Source organism: Drosophila biarmipes, chromosome 2R (genome assembly GCF_025231255.1).
Source record: "Drosophila biarmipes strain raj3 chromosome 2R, RU_DBia_V1.1, whole genome shotgun sequence".
NCBI lineage: Eukaryota > Metazoa > Arthropoda > Insecta > Diptera > Drosophilidae > Drosophila > Drosophila biarmipes.
The window spans coordinates 19,231,283-19,254,540 of NC_066615.1; the positions used below are offsets into that span (position 1 = coordinate 19,231,283).

Genomic DNA, 23,258 nt, shown 5'->3' on the forward strand with positions numbered 1-23,258 from the left:
TTTAATCCCATTAAGTTTTTTGAAACTTATCAAATTTGCTTATAGCAAAGGTTTTCCCCAAAAATGTGATGTCTAACGATTACAATCAAAATTTTATCGATACTATTTTTCCATCCCAAGCTCTTTCTACTGGGACCAAAATATTTAAAGAGCCCATTAACTGAAATATTATTGCTTTATAAAGATAACCAAATCACATCATAAACTTTGCATCGATTTTATAAAACCTAAATCTAATGCGGTAAAAAGATAACATCTAGATAAGATACATAAGCATTGTGAATTTTTTTCGAATCACAAAAACTTAGTTCAATTTGACTATTAAAGAAAAAGTATATTTATTTTTAAATTTTTTTTCCAGAATTTAGAAAAAGTTAGTACTAAAGGGAGACACTAAATATCTGTCTGCTGAAATATACATTTTTATTAAACATCTTTTAGTATAGGTATAAAATTTTTAAAAGATGTATCCCTTAAATATCGATGGCCATTCCATAGCATGCACGTAGTCAGGTAGGTTTGTCAAAAATTGCTCTGCCTCTGCGTCCCTTTTAAAATCGTAGCTGATAAAATGTCCCACAACTCCGAGTTCCACGATGGGAACACTGAAGTCTCCGTCGGACTTCTGCAATAAAAAAGAGTTTCAAAAGATTTCGATAGAAATTATATAATTGACACACTCACCGCTATATCAATATAGAACTTCAAAGGACTGTCATCCTTTCCATATGAGAAAAATATGTTATAAGGTGGCTGGTATGTATCCGGGTCATCCAATAATTTTCGCTCAAATGACCAATCCGTAACCTCAGCCACACCCACTGGCTGGATGAAGATGTTCATATGGGGAGGTCCAGTCACTTCGAACTCAAATCGAATTTGATGTTCTGTGTCCGATATTCTCTTTTCCAGTAACTCCAAGGTTATTTCCCCGGGACTTACAACTTCCCGGGGCAGCCAACCAGCATTTCTAACCCCGCCACAAAAGTAGAAGCACGGTGCCCCGCACATCACATACTTATCGCAGTCGGGCTCCACGGAGACCAGGCCAGTCAGGTTGACACCAGAGTCCTCCAGCGGAGTTAAGCCGCGTCTATCCTGATAAACGAAATAGTACCCAGAGTCACTGTGACTCACCGAGCCATCGTAGTTGTAGAAGATCCGATTTGTTTGCTTTGAAAGAAATATTTTAAACTCGAGATCTTTATGGAACTATCTTATGAATAAACAACGCACCATGAAAGTGATTCGCATCACATTGGTTTTAGGACGATAGGGAAATCCCACCTCTGAAACAGCGATCATACAGAAAATAAACGTTACCACTCCGAGACCAAGAAGAATGAGCTTTGGCCAGCGGAAGACGTTTATAAACTGAGCCTAGTTTTTGATGTTTGGAATTTATCTGAAGTTATAATTAAGATACATTTACTTACAACAAATCCCAAGGCAAAGTAGGTGCAAAAAGCACACAAAAGAGCTATTATCAGGTCCGGATTCGAACCGATTCCGTTCCTTCCTGTGATCGGAAAGAATACCACGAGCACCATATAAAATAGATAGCAAAAGTAACAGAATGGCAAAACCTGAAGGAGTACCACAAGCACGGACCAATAGTACCCTGGAATGTGTCACAGTTAAAGGTTTTAGTTAAATCAATAATTACAATAATAATGAAATAACAACGATGTCTTTCCGCGATCGTGCAATGTGCTTAGCAGATTTATCAGGAGAGCACCTCCGTAGAAGATCAATGATATGAGGCACAGATATTGAGATCTGATACCTACAGCGGTTAAAATAAGAATAAGCAGGGCCAAAAGCACGTAGTGGGCGTGCAAACTCATCTGAATGAGGTAAGCATGGCTCAGTTTGTCCTGAAATTCATTAAGGGTCTATTAGCCAGAATCCCAGTAATCTAATTTGATAGCCTTACATTGGGCCTTAGGGTAAAGTAAAGTGTCAAGGGAAGTACTAATCCGATAATGGCGGGAAATACGTAGAGTCCGAAAACCAGCCAATTGCTGGTGAAGTAGGTCAGCGACCGGTCTCCGGCATCGAAAATAGCAGCCATTAATAATGGCAGGCAAAAGCATAGGACAGCTCCCGCCACATGCAGGCCCAAGATAATCAGGAACCACAGTGAAATCTGACCCAGTGATACCTTCTCCGACTGGCGGACCATTCTCCAAAGGGAGAAACCTACCAAAACCAGACTGAACACTCCAATGCAGCAGTTCAGAATAATACCAGTGCTTTCCGTGTAGTACACAAAGAACAAACCGAGGAAGTCAAAAAATACTGCATGGCTATCATCAGATTCCTAAGAATTAAAGTGTTCATATTAGTGGAATAAAAACGGCGTACAAAGACTATACCTCTTTCTCATATAGTTCACTGGCATTTGCATAGGCTCTGGTAAGAGCCAGAATATTGTTACCAGTATTCTGTATAGATCGGCCTGGAATCACACTAAAGGTGTCGAAGGCTGTGTGGTACACATAGCCATTATAAGCCTGGGCAATGTCCAAACCAGGCACATTCCCATAATCGCGGAAAATGCGAAAGTCCGTATCAGAGGGTATAATACCAGCCTGCCAGGTTTCCTCGGCTAGAGTAGTGGCAAAAGGGTGTTTCGCATATTGCCTATAGTACTGCAGAGAACAAGAATAATATTCAACTGATATAAGAATTATTCCTACCTTCATTAGCCAAGGATTATTGGGACCACTCTGGAATAGTAGATCGCGTCCGCCGCTGCCACCCACCTCAAGGTTTATAAGAGCTCTTTAAAAGTATTTAAAATCAGAAGTTTTTTGGTATGGTCCGACCTTTGACCTACTTGCAATTCGCTGCCCACTTGTGTTGCGTAATAAAGCCATGGGCCGCCTGAAGGCCGTTTTCTTCGGCTCCATTGAACAGAAAGATTATTCCATTCTCAAATGGGGTTTCAGATGTGGCCATCTGACGTAAGACCTCCAACATTACCACTACCATGGTGCCATCATCGCCAGAACCTAAATGTCCTGCATTAAGTCTCTATATTTTCGAACTACATTAACACAACCCACCTGGACTGCCTGGCTTGGAGTCGAAATGACTGTTGATCAGGAGGTAGGACTCCCTTTGGGAATTCCTAGCACTTAGTCTAACAACCACATTTTGGACACCTTGGTACATGCTTAGCATGCTGCCGAACAAAAATCCTCCACTGGGCAGCTGGACATCGACCTCGAGCTCATAGAGATCGTTGCGCAATTCCTTCCTAATCTTTTCCACTTCATTCAAAAGAAATGCAACCGTCACCACTTCATTCGCTCGACTTCCCACCACTTTGGGTCCGATCCGCTCGAATTCAATCAGCTGCCTTTCTGCCCGCTCCGCCACGAATTCTCCCAGCCTCGCCGGCTCCTCTGCGATGGTTATCCTATCCGGAAGTCTGTTGAAGAGCGGGATCACGATGGCAAAGAACAGAGCCAACCAGAGGAGCAGAAACGAGGGAGCGTAGTACCAGGATAATCTCCGCCTGTCTTCACGATGTCCTTTCAGCGATAAAGGCTCCGCGACTTCTTCGTCGAAGGCAATCTCCTTTAAATTGGCCAGTCAACGAAATGGGTTTCTATATGGCAGCACATCCATACTCACTTTATCAATCTTCTCACTCATGATAATATCATTAGGAACACGAACTGCTTCGTTTGAAACTTCGTGAGAAACTAAACTCTTGTTCCACGGAAACATAGCGTCAAAGCTTTTCACCATATTATGGACTGTAAAGATAAAAATCTGATTGCTTTACAGTCAACGCGTCGGTTGGCTTTTCTTAAAGTGGAAAAATATTACCCCATCTCATATATTTTTCCAACCCCACGTTCAGGAAATGTAGGTATGCTTATAGGCGCATTCAAGCAGGTTTCCAATAAAAATGTCAGATGTAAACTTGTATACCTCTAATACGCTTTTTTCTGCAATAGGTATAATCAACATGTTATTCCGCCCAATAAAAATGCATATATAAAATGTTCATAGGTATATTATTGTATTAATTTTTCTCAAACTTCGCTGAAAAATCGTTGATATTAAAAAACATTTTCTTATCAGAAATACTAAGCCGAAAAATCGGAACGGTTAGCTTGGTAATGGGATTCAAAAGGTTTAGTTTGTTAATGGGATTCATAAGGGCAGCTTATGGATATAATCGGAAAAATTAAACCGAAAAATCGGAAAGTTTAGTTCGTTAATGGGATTCATGAGGGCAGCTAATGGAGGGAATCCACTCTGCAATAATGGCATTCCTATAGCCATTAAATACCTAAAAAATATATCGCTTAAATATAGAAGGCCATTCCATAACGTGGACAAAGTTGGGAAAGCTGGCCACAAAATCTCTAGCCTCTGCATCTCTTTCGAACTCGTAGCTGACCCAGTGTCCCACAGCCGCGAGTTCCAGAGTAGGATTATTGAAATCGCCATCAGACTTCTCCATGTCAATGAAGAACTTCAGCGAGGTATTGTCTGTTCCGTAGGAGTGGAAGATCTGATACGGCGGCTGGAACTCTTCCGGTTCGTCCAACATTTTCCTCACAAATGACCAGTTCTCAACCTTGGCGGAACCCACCGGCTGGATGAACAAATTCATGTGCGGCGGTCCAGACAGCTCGAACTGCAATCGCGCCACTGTTCCGGACTCCAAAACCGTCTTCCCCAGATATTCGAGGGTAAGTTCTCCGGGTATGATCACCTCCGAGTCGCGAGGCAGCCATCCATCCCACTGGCGCCACTTGCACCAGCTGTAGTAGAAGCACGGAATGCCACACATCACGTAATCGTCGCAGTTGTCCGAGACTGACTCTAGTCCGGTCAGATTTAGTGCAGAGCCCTGGAGAGGATCAAAGGCTCGCCTATCCTGATAGTTAAAGTAGTAACCAGAATCGCTGCGACTGACCGAGCCATCGTATTCGTAGAAATAACGACGAGTATGCTTTAAGGAAAAAATCATAAGACATTGGACCATCCTTCTAGAGCTACAAGTATAACCTACCAAGCAGTTGGCTCGCATCACATTTGTCTTGGGCTTGTAGGGGAAGCCCACATCCGAGACAGCGATCATGCAGAAAATAAAGGTGGCTACTCCCAGGCCCAGAAGAATAAGCTTTGGCCAGCGGAACATGTTGATAAGTTGTGCCTATGGAATAAGATTTATATATATACAATTGGGAAAAAAATCCCAATGAAGACTTACCGCATAGCCCAGAGCAAAGAAGACGCAAACCCCACAAAGTAAGGCTACGATAAGATCAGGATTTGTACTATAACCATTCCTTCCCAGAACCGGAATGAATATGACCAGGAACATGTAGAACAGGTAACAGAAGTACGAAAACGCCAGCACTTGAAGGCACATCACAATCAGGGCCCAATAGTAGCCTGAAATAAACGATTGTCAGAGAAGGCAAACATTGATTTATGATTAATAAAACTCACCACGATCGTGCAGCGTGCTCGCCAGGTTAATCAAAAGTGCACCTCCGTAGAAGATTAGGGAAATGAGGCACAGGTACTGGGAACGCAGACCCATGGCGGTCAGAATGAGGGCCAGAAGAGCCTGGACCACGCAGTGGGCGTGCAGACTCAGCTGGAGGTGGTAGGCGTGGCTTAGCTTGACCTGTAATTAAGTATAACTATTTAGTAAATATTATAATTTTTAAATGGCTTTATCTTACATTCGGCTTTAGGGTGTAGTAAAGAGTGAGCGGGAGTACTAGACCAATCACAGCGGGAAATACGAATAGGCCAAAAACCAGCCAAATGTTGGAGAAGTAAGTCAGTGACCTACCCCCAGCATCGAAGAGAACCGCCATCAGCAGAGGCAGGCAAATGCAGAGCAAGAATCCCACCACGTGCAGACCCAAAATACTGAGGAACCAGATCGAAATCTGGGGCAGAGTCACCTCATCCGACTGGCGAGACATCCGCCAGAGGGAGCAACCAACCAAAACCAGACTTATCACTCCAATCAGGCAGTTCAGGACAATGCCAGTGGTCTCCGAGTAGTACACAAGGAACAGGCCCAGGAAGTCGAAGAAGACTGCGTGGCCCTCGTCAGTCTGCAAATATATGCTGTAAGATTACAATTACCTATACTAAAATATGGTATAACTCACCTCTGTGTTGTACAACTCACTGGCATTACTGTAGGCACGCACCAGGGCGAGGACATTGTTACCAGAGTTCTGAATGGACTGTCCAGGCACGTTCTCAAAGGTATCAAAGGCTGTGTGGTACACATATCCGTTGTCCACCTGAGCCATGTCCAGACCTGGGGAAAGCCCCATTGTTATCAGAGCCCAGAGCATATGATTCACCAACTCACCAGCTATGTTCCCAAAATCCCGGAAAATTCTAAAGTCTGAGTCAGAGGGCAAAATGCCACTCTGGAAAATCTCCTCCGCCATGGTGGTCGCGAACGGGTGCTTCGCGTGCAGTCTATAATACTATAAAAAGTCCGTTTAGTATATTGGCAGTAAAAGAACTGACCATAAATTCGGCCATAAAGTCTATAGGGTAACAATAGCCATAAGCTACTTTTTTGCGGAGTAGCAATGATTCTTATGCCCACCTTCATGAGCCAAGGATTATCGGGACCGCTCTGGAACAACAAGTCACGTCCCCCGCTTCCGCCCACTTCGAGGTTGATAAAGGCCCTATAAATATTATCGTTGCAGATAAAAGTTAAAAACAAAAAATATATTTCTTACTTGCAATTTCCGGCCCATTTGTGTTGCGTAATGAAGCCATGGGAGCCCTGAAGCGGATTTTCCTCCGCCCCGTTGAACAGGAAGACAATGGGGTGTTCGAAAGGCGTGGCCGATATCGCCATTTGGCGAAGGACCTCCAGCATGACCACCACCATAGTGCCGTCATCACCGGAACCTGAGTACCTCAATCAGTGCCCTGTATTCGCTAATAAAACCGAAGAAACCACTCACCTGGACTGCCTGGCTTGGAGTCAAAATGGCTGTTGAGCAACAGGTAGGATTCACTCGGGGAACTCTTCGAAGTCAGTTTGACGATCACATTGTGAATGCCCTGGTACATGTTTACCATATCGATGAAGACGTAGCCACCCGTTGGTGACTGGACATCCACCTCGAGCTCGTAGAGGTCACTGCGCATCTCGGCACGGACCTTTTCCACCTCGTTCACGAGGAACTCCACCGTGGTCACCTCATTCGCATAGCTACCCGTCACCTTGGGTCCAATCCTATCGTACGTGAATAGCTGACTCTGTGCCCGTTCCGCCACGAATTCTCCTGGATGAAGCGATTCATTTGATATGGTCAACCGGTCCGGAAGTCTGTAGTAAAGCGGCATGACGATGGCGTAGAAGAGGGCCAGCCAGAGGAGCAGGAAGGAGGGGGCATAGTACCAGGACAATCTCTGCCTGCGGATGGCTCCCTTTCTCACCGACAGGGACTCGACGAGCACAGGGTCGAGGGGATTCTCCTGATCGAGAACGTCGATTGCCATCGGTTAATTCCAATTCCCACACTTCAAAAATCAAAACTCACTTTATCAGTCTTCTCGTCCATGGTAATCTTAGTAGCGGGAGCCAAGTCAAACCCTTCCGATGCCCGATCAACGCATAACTGAACGTCTGCACCCCGAGCATATCGACTCGAAGCCTTCCGCCGAATTGGAGCCCATAAAGATAGTGCCGTGGGCCGCTTGATACCATACCCGTCGGTCAGCCGTAGTCGACGGGGGAACCGCTTTGTCTTAAGGCGCACAGGGCGGTTGGGACTGAACCATGGCCACGGCCATGGTATCTAAATTAGACGGGTTCACGACTTAATATAAATATACATAAGTGGCGATTCCGACGCACGCGAGGGGCAGCTGCAAATTAAAGCTTATTCATTCACCGATGTCTGGCAGATTAAGGGGACGCTTGATTGAAGTATAGAGATTAATATATATTATTTGGCAGCCGCTTCCTTATCGATTGCACTATCGCAGCACTTGGAGTGTCCCGAAATATAATGTATGCAAAATAACTTGGGCTCAGGAAATGGATCTTAAAATATATATCGCAAAAACAGAGAGGGCCACTCCATGGTGTAAACGAACTCCGGTAAACTCGCTATGAACTGCAGCGTAGTCTCGTCCCTCTGGAAATCCTTGCTGACATAGTGTCCCACAACTCCCAGCTCAAATATGGGTCCATCGAAATCTCCATCGGGTTTCTGTAAAATTAATAATAATTAATACAGATTTCAGCGTTTCTCAAGGGTTTAACCCACGGCGAAGTCAATGTGAAATTTAAAGGGGGAGTTATCCGTGCCATAGGAGAAGTAAATTTGAAAGGGCGGTGAGTATTTTTCCGGCTTGTCCAGCATATTCCTTATAAAGGACCAGTCCTCCACTGTCACTCCATCCAGCGGTCTTATGTACAGGCCCATGTGCGGCGGACCACTTAATTCGAATTCGTATCTTTTGCATTTTCCCGACTCCAAAACAGTTTTATTGAGGAGGTTCAATTCCAGTGTTCCTGGTACATCCACTTCCTTCTCGCGAGGAAGCCAAGCAGCGCTGGCTAGCCCCCTGCACCAGCTGCTCCAAAAGCAGGGAATACCACACATCACGTACTTATCGCAATAGGCATCTATCGATGTAAGTCCAGTCAAGTTTACGGCGTAGTCCTTCAGTGGGCGAAGAGCTCGCCTATCCTGGTAGTCAAAATAGTAACCCGAATCGTCGAGGCTCAGGCTACCATCGAACTCGTAGAACATTCGACGGGTTTGCTGTGAATATGTTCAGCATTATAAACCATTTTCATTATGCTATGAAATGTTTACTTACCAGAAAGTTCACACGCATCACACTGGTCTTGGCGCGATAAGGAAATCCCACTTCCGAAACCGATATCATGCAGAATGTAAAAGTTATCACGCCTAGGCCAATCAATAAAACGGTGGACCAGCGGAACATGTTTATCAGAGGAACAACAAAACCCAGAGCAAAGAAGGTGCCCAAAGCGCATATTAGGGCAATTAGCATATCAGGATTAGCAGAATCGCGATTTCGTCCCATCGCCGGAAAGAAAATCACCAAAAATATGTAGAAAAGGTAGCAGAAGTACACGTACTGGAAAAGCTGCACTATCTGCACCGTTAGTACCCAGTAGTATCCTTAAAATATAAAGTAATTAAAACAGAGCTAAAACTATTTACCTTATCCACTTACCCCTATCATGTAGGGTAGTTAGTAGGTTAATCAGCAGAGAGACCGCATAGAAAACCAAAGACAGCATACACATATAGGGAATTCGAAGACCAATGGCAGTCAAAAGAATTGCTAGGAATGCCAGGACTACGCAATGAGCGTGTGAATCGATATAGATGTGGTACGAGTGACTTAACTTATCCTGGAAAATATTGTAAAATAAGAAGTTATATCATCTTAGGCCTAAGAAGATATTCCTATACTTACATTATTTTTGAATGAGTGATATATCGTCGGAGGGAGCGCCATTCCAATGATGGCTGGACATATGTAAAGGCCAATCACCAACCAGTTGTTACTGTAGTAAGTCAGTGTTCGATCACTGACATCGTACAGAACAGCCATTAAAAGAGGTAAGGCCATGCACAGAAGGCACCCAAGAAGGTGCAGTCCCAAAGCTATGACACACAGTATGGATATTCTTCCCGGAGCAACCTCAGATACAGTAGCCATTCTCCACAGGGAACAGCCTATAAGAATAAGACTTATCAAGGCTAAGCAACAGTTCAGGATAATGCCAGTCTTTTCTGTGTATGTCACAAAGAAAAGTCCCAGAAAGTCAAAAAAGACAGCATGTCCTGCACTGTGTTCCTGCAATTTCATAAATCTTATAGGTGGGTATATTTTTATATTTAATAATAATAACCCACCTCAGTGTTGTACAACTCACTGGCGTTGGACAGAGCCCGAACAAGGGATAGAATATTTTCCCCAGTGCTCTGAATTGAACTTCCGGGAATAATATGAAAGGTGTCGAATGCTGTATGGTAAACATAGCCGTTGCTGAACTGCGCAATGTCAAGACCTTTAGGGATTACTAAATTTATTAAGCTATCTCGCATTTCACTTCATTACTAACCGGGAATATTTCCATAGTCTCGAAATATTCGGAAATCAGTATCGGAGGGTAGGATTCCAAACTGAAAGATCTCTTCGGCCAATGTAGAGGCAAACGGATGCTTTGAATGTTGCTTGTAATACTAATATTAAGATGATAATTCTGAATAATTTATATTTTATATTATAAGGTTAATTTATTTTTCGTACCTTTACTAACCAGGGATGGTTTGGACCACTTTGAAAGAGAATATCTCTACCACCGCTACCGCCGACTTCCAAATTTATAACAGCCCTTGAAAAAATACTTCAGATAATTCAGTGAGTTGAGGTATTAAACTTACTTGCAGTTGGGCGCCCATTTGTGCTGGGTAATAAATCCGTGGGAGGCTTGCAAGGGATTCTCCTCGGCTCCGTTAAACAAAAAGACTATTGGATGCACGAACTTGGTGTCGGAAATCGACATTTGACGAAGAACCTCCAACATAACCACGACCATTGTTCCATCATCTCCAGCACCTTTTTAGGTATTATAAATATATATTTGCATTATTAAATTATCACAACTTCCGTACCTGGACTTCCTGGCTTCGTGTCAAAGTGACTGTTGATCAGGAGATAGGATGAGCTGTTGGAACTCGTAGTGCTGAGCCTTGCAACCACATTCTGGATGCCCTGATAGATGCTGGTCATGGTTCCCACCACATAGGAACCCGATGGCAGCTGGACGTCAACCTCTAAGCCAAAGAGATCGCCGCGCATTTCACTCCTAATCTTTTCCAGCTCACTTAAGAGAAACGAAACAGTCGTCACCTCATTCGCTACACTCCCAACCACTTTGGGTCCGATACGATCGAACTCGTAGAGTACTTTCTGCGCTCTCTCGGCCACAAATTGTCCGGGCTTAAGTGGCTCGTCGGCAATGGAGATTCGGTCCGGTAGCCGGTAGAAAAGCGGAAGTACCACTGCGAAGAATAGCGCCACCCAGAGGAGCAGAAAGGAGGGAGCATAGTACCAGGGCAGTCTCCTCCTTAAACCCTTCTCCTTCGACAAGACATGGTACAAAATGGTGTTCGAGAAGCTTTCCTGGATTTCACAGTGATTAGTACTCTTAGGGGCAAATGTTTATGAATAAGTACTCGCTTTATCGCAGTCTACTTGCAGTTCCATATTTCAAGCGGAATTCTCCGGGCAGAACCAAGTTGAGAACCTTTCTGTGGGCCAACAGGCTTGCTACTAAATGTTTGTGGTCCGGTTACTTGGGATCGAATTGGCACTCTTCAGTTTATAAAGATAGCCCACAGAGAACCTTGATAGCAGGCCGATGGCAACAACAAACTACCTTGCAAACCAATCAATCTATGATAGCGCCTATTAAGATTTATAATTTAAAATCTAATTGCAGGTCAGTTCGGATCTGCGCCCTCAAATCTTATCGGCCAATCAACACACGCGAGTATTATTTCCCCCGTATAAAGTTCATATTACACCAAGCAGTGCGTTTAATATTAGATAGTAGTCTACGTTTTAAAGCTATAAGAGGCGTGTTTGGTGCAAACAAAATTAAACAATAACTATGATAAATCCACCAACTTAAAATATATAACGTTCATATAAAGTAGGCCATTCCATGACGTGGGCAAAGTCTGGGAAGTCGGATATAAACTTCAAGCCAGCGGCGTCCCGCGCGTAATCGTAGCTAACAAAGCTAGCAGCAAAGCCCAGCTGGAGAGTTGGAGTGCCAAAGTCTCCCGAAGATTTCTGCAAAGATATATATTATAACAGCAAAATAGGGAAAAAGGTTTACCAAACTCACCGCAAAGTCAATGTGAAACTTTAGGGGAGAGTTATCATTTCCATAGGCAAAGAATATTTGATAGGGCGCAGAGTATGTTTCGGGCTCGTCCAGCATATTTCGAATAAAGGACCAGTCCTCTACCTCAACGCCATCCAGAGGTTGAATATACAAGCTCATGTGTGGAGGGCCAGAGATTTCGAATTCGAAGCGAGCCAGTTTCTCGGACAAAACTGTCTTGCTGAGAAGCTTCAGAGAAGTTTCTCCTGGAATGGACACCTCCTGCTCCCGCGGTAGCCAATGACTCTTGGTGCGGGTCTTGCACCAACGGTGATTGAAGCAGGGAACTCCACACATCAGGTAGTCATCGCAAAAGGAGGAAGTGCTAACGAGGCCAGTTAGGTTCAGTGTGGTATCCTCCAGGGGATAATAGAGACGACGATCCTGGAAGTCGAAGTAGTAGCCGGAGTCACTGAGACTCACAGAGCCATCGTACTCATAGAAGATGCGACGAACATGCTGAAAGATAGGGAATGTTACTGAGAATATACCTTTCCATCCAAGAAACAACTTACCAAGAAGTGAATTCTCATTACACTGGTTTTGGCGCGATACGGAAAGCCCACATCGGAAACGGCAATCATGCTGAATATAAAGGTAATCACTCCCAAACCGAGCAATGCTAGCTTGGGCCAGCGGAACATGTTTATCAGGGGGGCCTAAGGTAACCCAAAATTAGATTGTATCCTGACCTATATTCATTTCGTATCTTACCACAAAGCCCAAGGCAAAGAATGTTCCCAGAGCGCAGATTAGGGCGACCAGGAGATCCGGATTGGTGCCATGTCCAAAACGTCCCAGCATGGGAAAGAAAACCAAGAGAAAAGTGTAGAAGAGGTAGCAGAAGTACAGGAAAGGCATCAGCTGCAGGATCTGCACAATCAGTACCCAATAGTATCCTGTAAATACAAACAGATTTATAAAGGAAGAATCAGATATATATATACTTCTACCTACCGCGATCGTGCAGGGTACTTAAAAGATTTATCAATAGAGCCCCCGAGTAAAACAGCAAGGACATCATGCACAGATAAGGGGTCCTTAGACTTATAGCAGTAAGGATGATGGCAATCAAAGAAAGGAGTATACAGTGCGCATGCAGACTCATGTGAATGTGGTTGGAATGGCTAATATCTTCCTGTAAAATAAATATCCATGAATTACCATTAGCAAATGGCAAAACCAACTCACATTGGGTTTCAGGGTGTAGTAGAGGGTCAGGGGCAGAACCTGTCCAATAACAGCTGGAACAATGAAAAGGCCAATCACCAGCCAATTGTTACTGAAATATGTCATCGAGCGGTCGCCGGCATCGAAAAGAACTGCCATTAAGAGGGGCAATCCAAGACTAAGGATCATGCCCAGCACATGGAGTCCAAGGATTATGGAAAACCATATGGATATTTGGCCAATAGAGGCATCCGATTCACGGGCCATCCTCAAGAGAGAGCAACCCACAAGAACCACACTGATTACGGCAACGCAACAGTTCAGGATTATGCCGGTGGTTTCAGTGTAGTAGACAAAAAACAGACCCAGATAGTCAAAGAAGACGGCATGTCCTTCGCTGTGTTCCTGTAAAGTTAAGCGTAAGTATTATCTATTTTGGGAGTTCCCCAAAAGTGACTCACCTCTGGGTTTAGCATTTCGCTGGCATTGGCAAAAGCTCGTACCAGTGATAAAGCATTCTCTCCCGAACTTTGAAGGGAATCAAGAGGCACCGCCTGAACATTATCAAACTCTGTGTGATACACATAGCCATTGCTGATTTGCGCCATATCAAGACCTTTAAGTCATAAGTTCCTATAGAAAAAGCAATCAGATAAAAGCGACGCCAACACGCACCTGGCAACTCCCCGTAGTCCCGAAAGATACGGAAGTCCGTGTCTGATGGTAAAATGCCAGACTGAAATATTTCCTCGGCCATTGTGGTGGCAAATGGATGCTTCGCATTTTGATAATAGTACTGCACGGGAGAAAATAAAATAATTAGCCGCCTCTATCAAAGCCGAAAAAACTGCCGGCTATCAAATTGCCGCCATGAGCACTTTGAAATTCCCCTTCATAAGGGGAATAAATTGCACATAACCGTGAGTCTAGACGAAAGTTTCCTCGAAATACCCGTAAGTCTAGACGAAAGTTTCCTCGAACCTAAGCGATTCGTCATAGCTACATACCTTAATGAGCCAGGGGTTGTTGGGACCGCTTTGGAACAGCAGATCTCGACCTCCGCTGCCGGCCACCTCCAGGTTTATGAGAGCCCTGTCGAATGGTTCCCTAAGTAATTCAATGGAATTTAAAAGAATAGCCACACTCACTTGCAGTTCGCCGCCCACTTATGAAGGGTTATAAAGCCGTGGGACGCCTCCAATGGGTTTTCCTCAGCTCCATTCCAAAGGAAAACAATGGGATGCTCGAAGGGAGTCTCTGATATAGCCACTTGTCGAAGGACCTCCAGCATGACCACCACCATAGTGCCGTCGTCACCGGAACCTATAAGCAGATTTTGCTAAAACCGCTTTGGGACTTAAAGGACATTTAACTAACCCGGACTGCTGGGCTTGGAATCGAAGTGACTGTTCACCAGCAGGTAGGACGAACTGTTGGAGCTCTTGGAGCTAATTTTCGCCACCACATTCTGAACGCCCTGATACATGTTCACCATTTGCCAGTGCATGTAAGCCCCCGAAGGCTGCTGAACATCCAGCTCCAGCTCGTAAAGATCACTGCGCATGGCTGCCCGGATGCTCTCCACTTCCTCCACGAGAAAGGCCACCGTTGTCACCTCATTGGCCACACTGCCCACCACTTTGGGTCCGATCTTGTCGTACTTGTAGAGCAACCTCTGCGCCCTCTCTGCCACAAATTGACCGGGTTTACTTGACTCATGCGCTATCAAAACACTGTCCGGAAGTCGATGGTAGAGGGGATAGACCACCGCGTAGAATAGGGCCACCCACAGGATCAGAAAGGACGGTGCGTAGTACCAGGGTAGTCTATGCCTCATCTGCTTTTCCTGCGATAATATTTTGACCAAAGCCAGGTCCGACTTGCTTTCCGCCGCCCCCTGTAAAACAGTTTATTGATTAAGAGCCACAAATTGATTTTGAAAATCATTTCTTACATTCTCGTGCCTGGACTTCATGTCGAAAGCTGCTGGTCGCTTGCAAAGTCGAACAGTTCCTTTGGCCAGTCGGAACTGAACTGAAAAGCCCATTGACTTTTGGGCACCTAAAGTTGAAGGTGGGCGGATATTATCAGCAGTGATTCGCACTTTGAATCCCATAAAGATAAATCGCTTTATGCATGCAATATAGCGTTCGATGCTAACGACAGTGTGGCACAAAAAACCCGTATACTTTCCAGTTGCTTCCCAGTTGGTTTTGCCTATTTGGTATCTAAATAATGGCAGATTTACGGACTCCTATCTTTATGTCGCCTTAAAGTAGTGTAAGGAATTGTTTTTGGCACGCTTGTTTACTGTGTAGACTGCCAGACTTATCTTTATTCCTATTTGTGGTCGCTGCGTATATACGATACACTTTTCTGGCTACTTCAGTACCACATCTTATGAAAATGCTTAATTTGCAATACGTTAGGGTAGTTCAATGACCAAATAATCTGTTAACTGTTCAGATAAACGATATATTTTCATTTTTGGGGGACATTTTATAACTTAAATTCTTTCAGACTTACAACAAAGGTGAGAATTGGTTTCATTTTTGGAGTACATTCTTTTGATGGTTAAGTCAGTTTATAAAAGACATAAAAAAAACCTTTCGTTATAGTTATCCTATTAATTTGTACTTTGTCAGTTAATGTCCATTGCTCCACGTTTATTGTCGCATGGACTCCATCAGGTTTTCCAGCAACTCGGCGAGATCTGTGGCATAGGGAACGTCGGTGTATTTATTGGGCTTCTCAGAGGAAATCCCCGACAGCTCCACTCGGAGGCCGATCAGCAGTTTGAACAGCTTGGTGCCCCGCATCATGCCCTTGTACTTGGCCTCGAACCCGAAGAGCTTCCACACCATGAGCACAGCCAAGCGGTGCTCTTCGAACGAGTCCAGGTCGTTAGGGCCAGCTCCAGGTCCTTTGTGAACCGATTGGTAAACAATATCACGCAGCATATTAATTAAATCACCATGGGCCACGAGCTGGCCGCGATTGCCGTTGAAGAAGCACATGTTGCGAAGGATGCGCAGGCACAGGATCCTCTTCTTGTGCAACGGCGGGGTGCGTTTAATGGTGTTTATGAGGGAATAGAGATGGCTAGCCCTAGCACCCACATCATAGCGGGAAAATACCTCCCAGAAGCCGAGCCAAGCGTTCAAAACAATTGGTCGCACTTTGGTGGCCTGATTGGAAGATTGATTGGCTGGCAGGATCGTATCGAACATGTCCAGGAGATGCATTTTGGATAGACTCAGTCGACCCTCAGCGCAGGCGCAGCAGTTTCCCATTACCCTCAGGGCGGGCACCATGCTTAGATTGGGCTCCTTATTTGGAGTCTCCCTCTTCGTGGTCTCGAAGTCAGCCACGCGAACCATAAGGTGGAGCAGCGAATGCGATTGTCCGTGATGGATAATCGAAGTCTGCTTGCACATCTCGAAGGAGCGCTCAGTCAGGAACATAGTCAGCTGGACCGTGATCTTCTTCAGGTGCTGCGAGTGTGACAACCAGGGCCAAATGCCTGTGATGATTCGAATGAGCGTGGTGGCCATACTGGGCTTGCTAATCAAGGAATGATACGAGCTGTGCCACTGGAACAGCATGTTTATAAGCAGCAATAGATTGCTGAGGATATTCTGCGACTTGTGGGCTCCCACACGCTTCACATAGGCGTAGGCATTTCCGATGTTGTCGTCGTTGAGGAAAGTGTCTAGGAGGTGAACCACTCGGTCCAGCAGCTTCAGTTGAGCGGCCGCATGCACAGCATGGGGCGAGAGCTTCAGCAGTAATCCGAGCGTCTCACAAATATGCACATGACCTGAACCAGGTTTTTGCAAAAAGTGGAAGGTCTTGGGCGGGTAATACTGGTCAAAGAGTCGATCCAGACGGTGGTAGATTAGAACGGCTGCGTTGGTCGTTTTGACATCAGCGTTTGGGTTCTGGTCGTCATCCTTCGTCTTTGGCGACTGATTCTGCATGCATATCGATATCAACTGTTTATTCATGGAAACTATGTCGTCCAGTCCATTTAGCACTAAATCGTCCTCTTCGGTGGGTAACAGATCGTCCAATGGCATCACATAATGTTCCAACTCCCGCAGCAAACTCCCCTTTTCTTTAGCTCCCTGCGCCTTATTGAACACCATAGCCAAGGACATGAGGGTGTAGCGCTGAAAGGCAGTATTAATGTACGACACATGCAATCCGTACAGGAAGAAGTCCAGAAATAGGGCTGGCTGACTCTTAAGCTGCTCGGCTAGAAAGGCGTTTGAATTCGAGTCCTTGCAGAATATCAAGAACAGCTTGAATATCTGAACCAGCAGGCGCTCGGGGCCCTCCAGATCCAGCACGTCGTTCGTCAGCGACAGGAAGCTCTGCATCAGGACAGAGTCCCGACAGATGGTTCTCTGAAGAAACTCAAAGTTATCACGATAGCACATGGCATACAACTCACATATTTGTCCTGCGCACAGCTCCACGAAGGACATAGAGAAGGCGACTGGTGGAGGTGCCGACTTCATCACATCACTGAGTCCGTTCATGAAGCTGTGCCCGCACAGAGTGGCACACCACTCCGGCTTGAGGGTCACCATTTGAGTGCAGATGGCCACATAACAGCCAATTATTTCACACGAATGCTGCTGGCCTACAGAATCCTTCGTTACCCAGGGAGTAACGTGCATTGCCTTCAGGGCGTTGTAGGCATCCTTGAGGAAGTCATGTTGCCGCAACAGATCGAGACTGGCATCAGCACCAATAATGGGCATCAACAGAATTAAAACGCGTCCGGCCAACACCCTGACCAGCATCATTTCGTGGACATCCAAGAGCGTGGTCAAACAGCAAGCTGGCAATCCACCAGGAAGGAAGCCCAGGCGGGGCAGAATGTTTGCCATAACGGAGCTACAGGTGGTAATCAAATTGGCCATCGAAACCCAGGCTAAAGCGCGCACTTCGCTGTCACTGTGCCCGCACAAACTGAGGAAATAGCGCAGAACCTTCTGCGTGACTGCCACTTCATGGGTGACGTTGGTCTTGGCGTTAAGTCGAGCTTGATGCACGTTAAGCTGACAGATGATATGAAGGCAATCCCGCTGCCACTGGGCTCCGGTCTGCGTCGACGTCCTCAAATCGCTGGACAGCTGTATGAAATGCTGACAATAGAACTGCGAAAAAATAAAAGTTAGATGTGAATAACTTTTTTATATCACATACTTTCAGTACTCACCGTCAACTGAACATCACTGAACATCAGATCACGCTCGCTAAGGCGGCGAATGATCCGGAGCATGCAGCGCACATGCTGAAGCTGGCGCAATTCAAAGTGCTTTCTGGCTAACGTACTCAACTGCATGAAGAACTTTCCATGCCAGTTCACCTTTACATCCAAGCACTCGTTGGAGAGCAGGTGCATTAGACACTGGCTAATCAGGTGCAGCGTTTCAAGGGGGATAAGGCGATCGTGCAGCAGAAGCTGGAAGCTGTGATGCTGATCCGTTTCGAGAGCTTCGCTGAGGCCACTCTTCACCTGAGGCTGGCTGAAGCGCAGGCAAGTGAGGCACAGTTCCAGCAGGTTCCTGTAAAGCTTGCGATCCGCATCGTTGCCCGGCGCCAAGCGGATATACTTGTGGATCAGCTTCCACAAGCTCTCGCCCACCGGTTGACTGATTGTGCCGCGCAGAAGCACGAGGAACAGCTGAACGAGTGTCACGATATGTTGCAGATCCTCGTGATTGCTACAATTTCCGGCTGCGGTAAGCTGGTTTTCCAGCTGCAAGTCCACGTTGGACGCCCGTAATAAGGCTAAGTCAGCGACTTTTATCTTAAGAGACTCCCTGATGTCCAGCTCCCGCACAGACTCCAAGGTGATACTGGATGGACACTGGCAAACGCGGTGAGCCGTATACAGCCGCCAATGCTGGGCAGCTCTTATTTTGTCTCCACCGAAATGTGAGTCCTCCAGTTCTTGCTGCAAGGCCAATCCTTCCGAGGTCGCAGTTGGTTCTTCTGGGACTTCCACTTCGTATGTGACAGGCAAAAGCATAGAACCCAGATCAATGTCCGTCACTAGCCTATCCTCAGTGGAGGTGATAAAGTTGTGGAAAAGCATCTGGAACAGACAGAGGCTCACATCCTGGCGCAATTGAGCCTCATGCGGAAGCATGAATAACGCACGCAGCAGGCACACGTACACCTCAAAAGTGTTTGCGATCTCTTTGCGAAATCCGGCATTGTGAAACAGCAGCTTCATTAGTATACCCACGGCGGGCACCAGAATATCTGCTGGATCGTTGGCACTCTCCTTCTTCAAAGCGTTGTGCAAAGATTCCAGAACCAGGCGATATCCATCCTCCTTTGTGGAGAAGTCTTCGCAAGCTTTCCAGCTTTGAAGCAACACATTTAATTGAGTCATGGTGGACTTCCTTATGGAAGGCCTTAGGTCTTTTGTTTTCAGAAGACGGATTAGGGCATCCAAGCTGCTCTGGTCTTCGAATTGTTCCTCAGAACATGGAGTGAAAATGCTTTTGTAGCTGGCTGGCGGCTGGATCACGCACATATTGTTGCCGATCAGCTCAATCGGAATCTTGTCCATGGTCGGTTTATATTTGTTCGTGTAGTCCTGACATTGCAGCACGTAGGCGATCCTGGTGGTAGCTTCGCTTCTCAGCTCAGAGAACGGGTGGAACATATAGTTAACGTAGCCCCGTAGCATCAAGGGCGGCTCCACACCGCTGGTGTCTGGCTCGAACAACTGCCACACAACCTTACTTAATTGCTCGTGAACAATCGACCTACAGATCAGCAGGGGCAGCACAGGATGCACCACATCGAAAATAATGTTAAAGTCCGGCGCGCCGAGCATAGAGTTCAGCTTAAGGATCATTGTGGGATAGTCCAGGCACCATTGCCGAACCTGTTCCGGGCTATCAGCGTCCGAACTCTGGAGGATCAGCCTGCGCAATATCTGGGTGTTTAGCGGCAATCCAAGGATCTGCTGGCGAACGAGACCCAAATTAGTGCAGCCGGTCATGTAATTAGTACGGTTCAAAAAAGAATGGAAGTGGGAAACCACGGGCCGTGGCAACATACGATATAAGTAATCGCGCAGTTTTTTGTCAGGCAAATCAATCAGGGTGTACAGCAGCGCCTCCGCATCCTTTCTCAATTGGCGATTGTCCTTGTAGAGGGGTGTGCACTCCACAATAGCGTCGAAGAGTTGTTTTACCAGCGTCTCACTGCCCAGTTGGACCACCACCAGGCAAACCTGCTTGTGCATTTGGATAAGCTGCGCCGCTCCCATTTTAGTCTTTGGCTGGAATTGATTTAGGGCCAGGCTGTAAGCCCGCTTCAGCTTGATCAGCTGTTGCTCCTCGGCCGAGGGCTCCGAGGACAAGGCACATATCAGATTGCTCAGCGACTTCATGCGATCGGGCACGCAAGACAGGTAGGAGCTGTCCAAAATGATGGGCTGGATGAGCGCTTTGGCATTGATTCGATCCAAGTGTTTGTCATAAGTGAGATTCAGGGCCACCGTGTCTTGCAGCAGGCCGTTGAAGATCAGCGATTGCAGTCGGGGAATCATCAGCTTGTCCTCGAGCTTTGTCATGTTATTGCCCTCCACATTGTTGCAGAACGTAAGCAAAGTCTTGACAATCTGTGCGAAACGCTCAGTTCCCCGTTGGCAAACTCTGGAGTTAAGTACATCATAGGTCCGGACGGCTTCCACGCACAGCTCCAGGACGTGCCAGTTGTCGTTTGAGCAGCGGAAGAGCAGCTGCTGGATCAGCTTAGTGCAGTTGGCAAGCAGGAGGCCCAAAGCGCTGCTCACCTTCAACTGCTTGGGTAACGAGCCAGGGGGATCCAAGCTGGCCGCATAGCACATGGTATGACGGCGCACCTGGATGCGGCGCTGCAGTTGTTTGAGACACGCAATGAGAGCCCGGTTCACGTGCAGCAGGCTGTCGTCCTCCCTAGCTTGCAGCTGAACCAGGTGCAGGAATATGAACGGCGACTGCAGGAAGTACTCGGCTGGGTAGTCGCCCATCCGAATGATCAGATGCGTGAGCTGCACCTGCAGCTCCAAGACATCGGTGGCGCCATTGCGCGGCAAATCAATCAAGCTGGTCATGCTCTCAACATCTTCCAGGGCGGGACGCGTCCAGGCGGGCTCGTAGTCCTCAGACGAAAGATTGCCCTGCAACTGTTCCACGCTGCTGACTGGGGAATCGCTTCCCCGGCTGGTCAGATTGATCGAACTTAGGCTGGAGGCGCACGGCGTGACGAGGTTCATCTTGTACTTCTCGAGCAGCAGCAGCTGCAGATCGTCCAGCAGCTCGCTGACCCGCGTGGACTCCAGTGCACGCAGTATGTGACGCACCTTCTCCAATTCGGTCTTCAGGCGGTCATAGGGAATCTTACGGATCACCGCCTCGCTGTACTCGGATCGCAGCAGCTCCAGGATTATGGCCAGCACCCGGTCGGCGGCCAGCGGCGGTGTGTGTCCGAACCATCGTATGAGCTGCTTCAGCAGCAGCACAGGCTTGAACTGGATGCGCTCGCCCAGCTGGAGGCACCGGATAAACCGCGTCTCAACCTGCTCGAGGGCGCGCAAGCGTATCTCCCTGGATTCGCTGGTCAGCTTGGCCAGCTGCGGCTCCGCCAGTTGCAGAGCCACATTTTCCTTGGCACTCATGCTAGTAGCCTTATATTACCCGACTTGTTGTTCCTTGTTAGTTCCTATTAGGGCAGAATATGTTCCAGGATGACATTTTTGAAAGCGTCAACTCGAATCGTGGCGGCGTTGCCACCCTCTCCAGTTTGCGTTTTTCAAGAAGGGGCTAAAAATACCAGGCACAAGATTTTCTGGAATGCAGTATTTTTTAATGGTTTATTTACCCGGTACTTTTTAAAATAAATAATAAAGATCTGAAACTAAAGTACCACTCCCCGGATAACATTAACATTTATTGTGAGGTCTTAAATGTAAAATTATACATATAGCTTAATAGGCTTTAATCTTGCCTATCAAATGAACCTATTTATATACAAATTTTTGCTTGGAAAATAAAAAGAAAGAAAAAAAAACACCACAGTGACTAATATATGGGCAAAAAGACACCCTGAGCGTCACTTCTCGTTTTGCATAGGAATATTAATATTTAAGTGATTTCTAAGTTTGAGTTTCACATGTTTTTGAGTGGTAGTAATGAGTCGACTAATTCTAGTAATTTAATATGCTATAAATAGATGATGTATGGACGATGATTTAACTGGACTAAATTTGGTTATCTCTTTGGCAAATGAAATAGGTTGAATAGGAACACCTGGAATCATTCATTTCTCCGTTATGTAGGACAACACAGTGCTCAATTCCATCGTGATTATTGGGCTCCCTCCGTTTCCACTTCAAAAAAGGGGCCTCACTACCGGTGGCAGCAGATAAAAACGTGCCCTCCTTTTTTCGATCGTTTAGTCCAAGCCAGTAGTTAAGATTTGGTTTCAGTTTCGCTGTAATGGCACTTAATTCTTCATCGTTTTTTATCGAAGCCAGGTAGCCTCCCATTCTACTGCAGGCCTCAGTAGCCTCAATCCAACTTTTTCTAATATTATTTTCTATGTAAAAATATCTCATGCCGATTTTTTCGAAGATAAAACTCCCTTGATTCATAAAATTATATTTGATGTTGTCGAAATTACTTGTGTGAATGAGTTCTAAAAGGGATTCTTCCGATCCTTCTGGTACAGCCCTTAGCGTCTGGAGTTCGGTCTGCAGGGCTTGAATTTCTCCTTCCATTCTTCTCTGTAGTTGCTTCAATCCCATTTGAAGTTTTCTATCGAATTCTTCATTAGTGATGATCCTTTGGTCCTTCAGTCTGCTGTTCACCTCCAGGAGCTTGGTCTGAATGGCCTGTTGCTTGCGTTGGATCCTATCCAACATTGCATTGTTTTGCGGAATCAAATCGATCATTGGACGCAGTTTGGTGAGCCAGAATTGAATACACTGATTTGAAGGATCGTTCAGTAGGCAATCGGATGGGAGATCTGCCAATGGTCCTTGCATGCTCAGGACAATAAGGGAGCACAGTATAAGGTACATCAACTCTGCCAT

The 23,258-nt window shown here is 46.1% G+C and overlaps 5 protein-coding genes across 5 annotated transcripts; all 5 read right to left on the bottom strand.

Moving 5' to 3' along the window:
- Positions 1 to 400: 400 nt before the first annotated feature.
- On the bottom strand, positions 401 to 3,684 carry LOC108022092 (endoplasmic reticulum metallopeptidase 1). Its single transcript, XM_050887471.1, has 11 exons — positions 3,646 to 3,684; positions 3,072 to 3,588; positions 2,843 to 3,017; positions 2,703 to 2,787; positions 2,379 to 2,654; positions 1,937 to 2,323; positions 1,699 to 1,877; positions 1,437 to 1,623; positions 1,237 to 1,380; positions 685 to 1,173; positions 401 to 625 (listed from the first exon to the last, which is right to left on the bottom strand). The coding sequence occupies exons 1-11, from the start codon at positions 3,664 to 3,666 to the stop codon at positions 458 to 460; spliced, it is 2,628 nt and encodes an 875-aa protein (XP_050743428.1). The 5' UTR covers positions 3,667 to 3,684; the 3' UTR covers positions 401 to 457.
- A 331-nt stretch (positions 3,685 to 4,015) lies between these two features.
- Positions 4,016 to 7,592, bottom strand: LOC108023104 (endoplasmic reticulum metallopeptidase 1-like). Its single transcript, XM_017092369.3, has 11 exons — positions 7,572 to 7,592; positions 6,990 to 7,506; positions 6,759 to 6,933; positions 6,620 to 6,704; positions 6,374 to 6,494; positions 6,165 to 6,319; positions 5,724 to 6,107; positions 5,485 to 5,665; positions 5,243 to 5,427; positions 5,042 to 5,185; positions 4,016 to 4,981 (listed from the first exon to the last, which is right to left on the bottom strand). The coding sequence occupies exons 1-11, from the start codon at positions 7,590 to 7,592 to the stop codon at positions 4,313 to 4,315; spliced, it is 2,637 nt and encodes an 878-aa protein (XP_016947858.1). The 3' UTR covers positions 4,016 to 4,312.
- A 363-nt stretch (positions 7,593 to 7,955) lies between these two features.
- LOC108022195 (endoplasmic reticulum metallopeptidase 1-like) lies at positions 7,956 to 11,292 on the bottom strand. Its single transcript, XM_050887801.1, has 11 exons — positions 11,281 to 11,292; positions 10,698 to 11,208; positions 10,467 to 10,641; positions 10,333 to 10,417; positions 10,145 to 10,265; positions 9,936 to 10,090; positions 9,493 to 9,876; positions 9,247 to 9,427; positions 8,863 to 9,191; positions 8,304 to 8,804; positions 7,956 to 8,246 (listed from the first exon to the last, which is right to left on the bottom strand). The coding sequence occupies exons 1-11, from the start codon at positions 11,290 to 11,292 to the stop codon at positions 8,079 to 8,081; spliced, it is 2,622 nt and encodes an 873-aa protein (XP_050743758.1). The 3' UTR covers positions 7,956 to 8,078.
- A 308-nt stretch (positions 11,293 to 11,600) lies between these two features.
- Positions 11,601 to 15,170, bottom strand: LOC108022093 (endoplasmic reticulum metallopeptidase 1-like). The gene is made up of 12 exons (XM_017090936.3): positions 15,102 to 15,170; positions 14,525 to 15,044; positions 14,296 to 14,470; positions 14,155 to 14,239; positions 13,823 to 13,943; positions 13,609 to 13,763; positions 13,169 to 13,552; positions 12,935 to 13,115; positions 12,692 to 12,876; positions 12,493 to 12,636; positions 11,939 to 12,436; positions 11,601 to 11,883 (listed from the first exon to the last, which is right to left on the bottom strand). The coding sequence occupies exons 1-12, from the start codon at positions 15,120 to 15,122 to the stop codon at positions 11,716 to 11,718; spliced, it is 2,637 nt and encodes an 878-aa protein (XP_016946425.1). The 5' UTR covers positions 15,123 to 15,170; the 3' UTR covers positions 11,601 to 11,715.
- A 431-nt stretch (positions 15,171 to 15,601) lies between these two features.
- Positions 15,602 to 21,933, bottom strand: LOC108022827 (protein rotatin homolog). The gene is made up of 2 exons (XM_017091969.3): positions 18,378 to 21,933; positions 15,602 to 18,315 (listed from the first exon to the last, which is right to left on the bottom strand). Exons 1-2 carry the CDS (start codon positions 21,840 to 21,842, stop codon positions 15,814 to 15,816), a joined length of 5,967 nt encoding a protein of 1,988 aa, XP_016947458.1. The 5' UTR covers positions 21,843 to 21,933; the 3' UTR covers positions 15,602 to 15,813.
- Between the last annotated feature and the right edge of the window lie 1,325 nt (positions 21,934 to 23,258).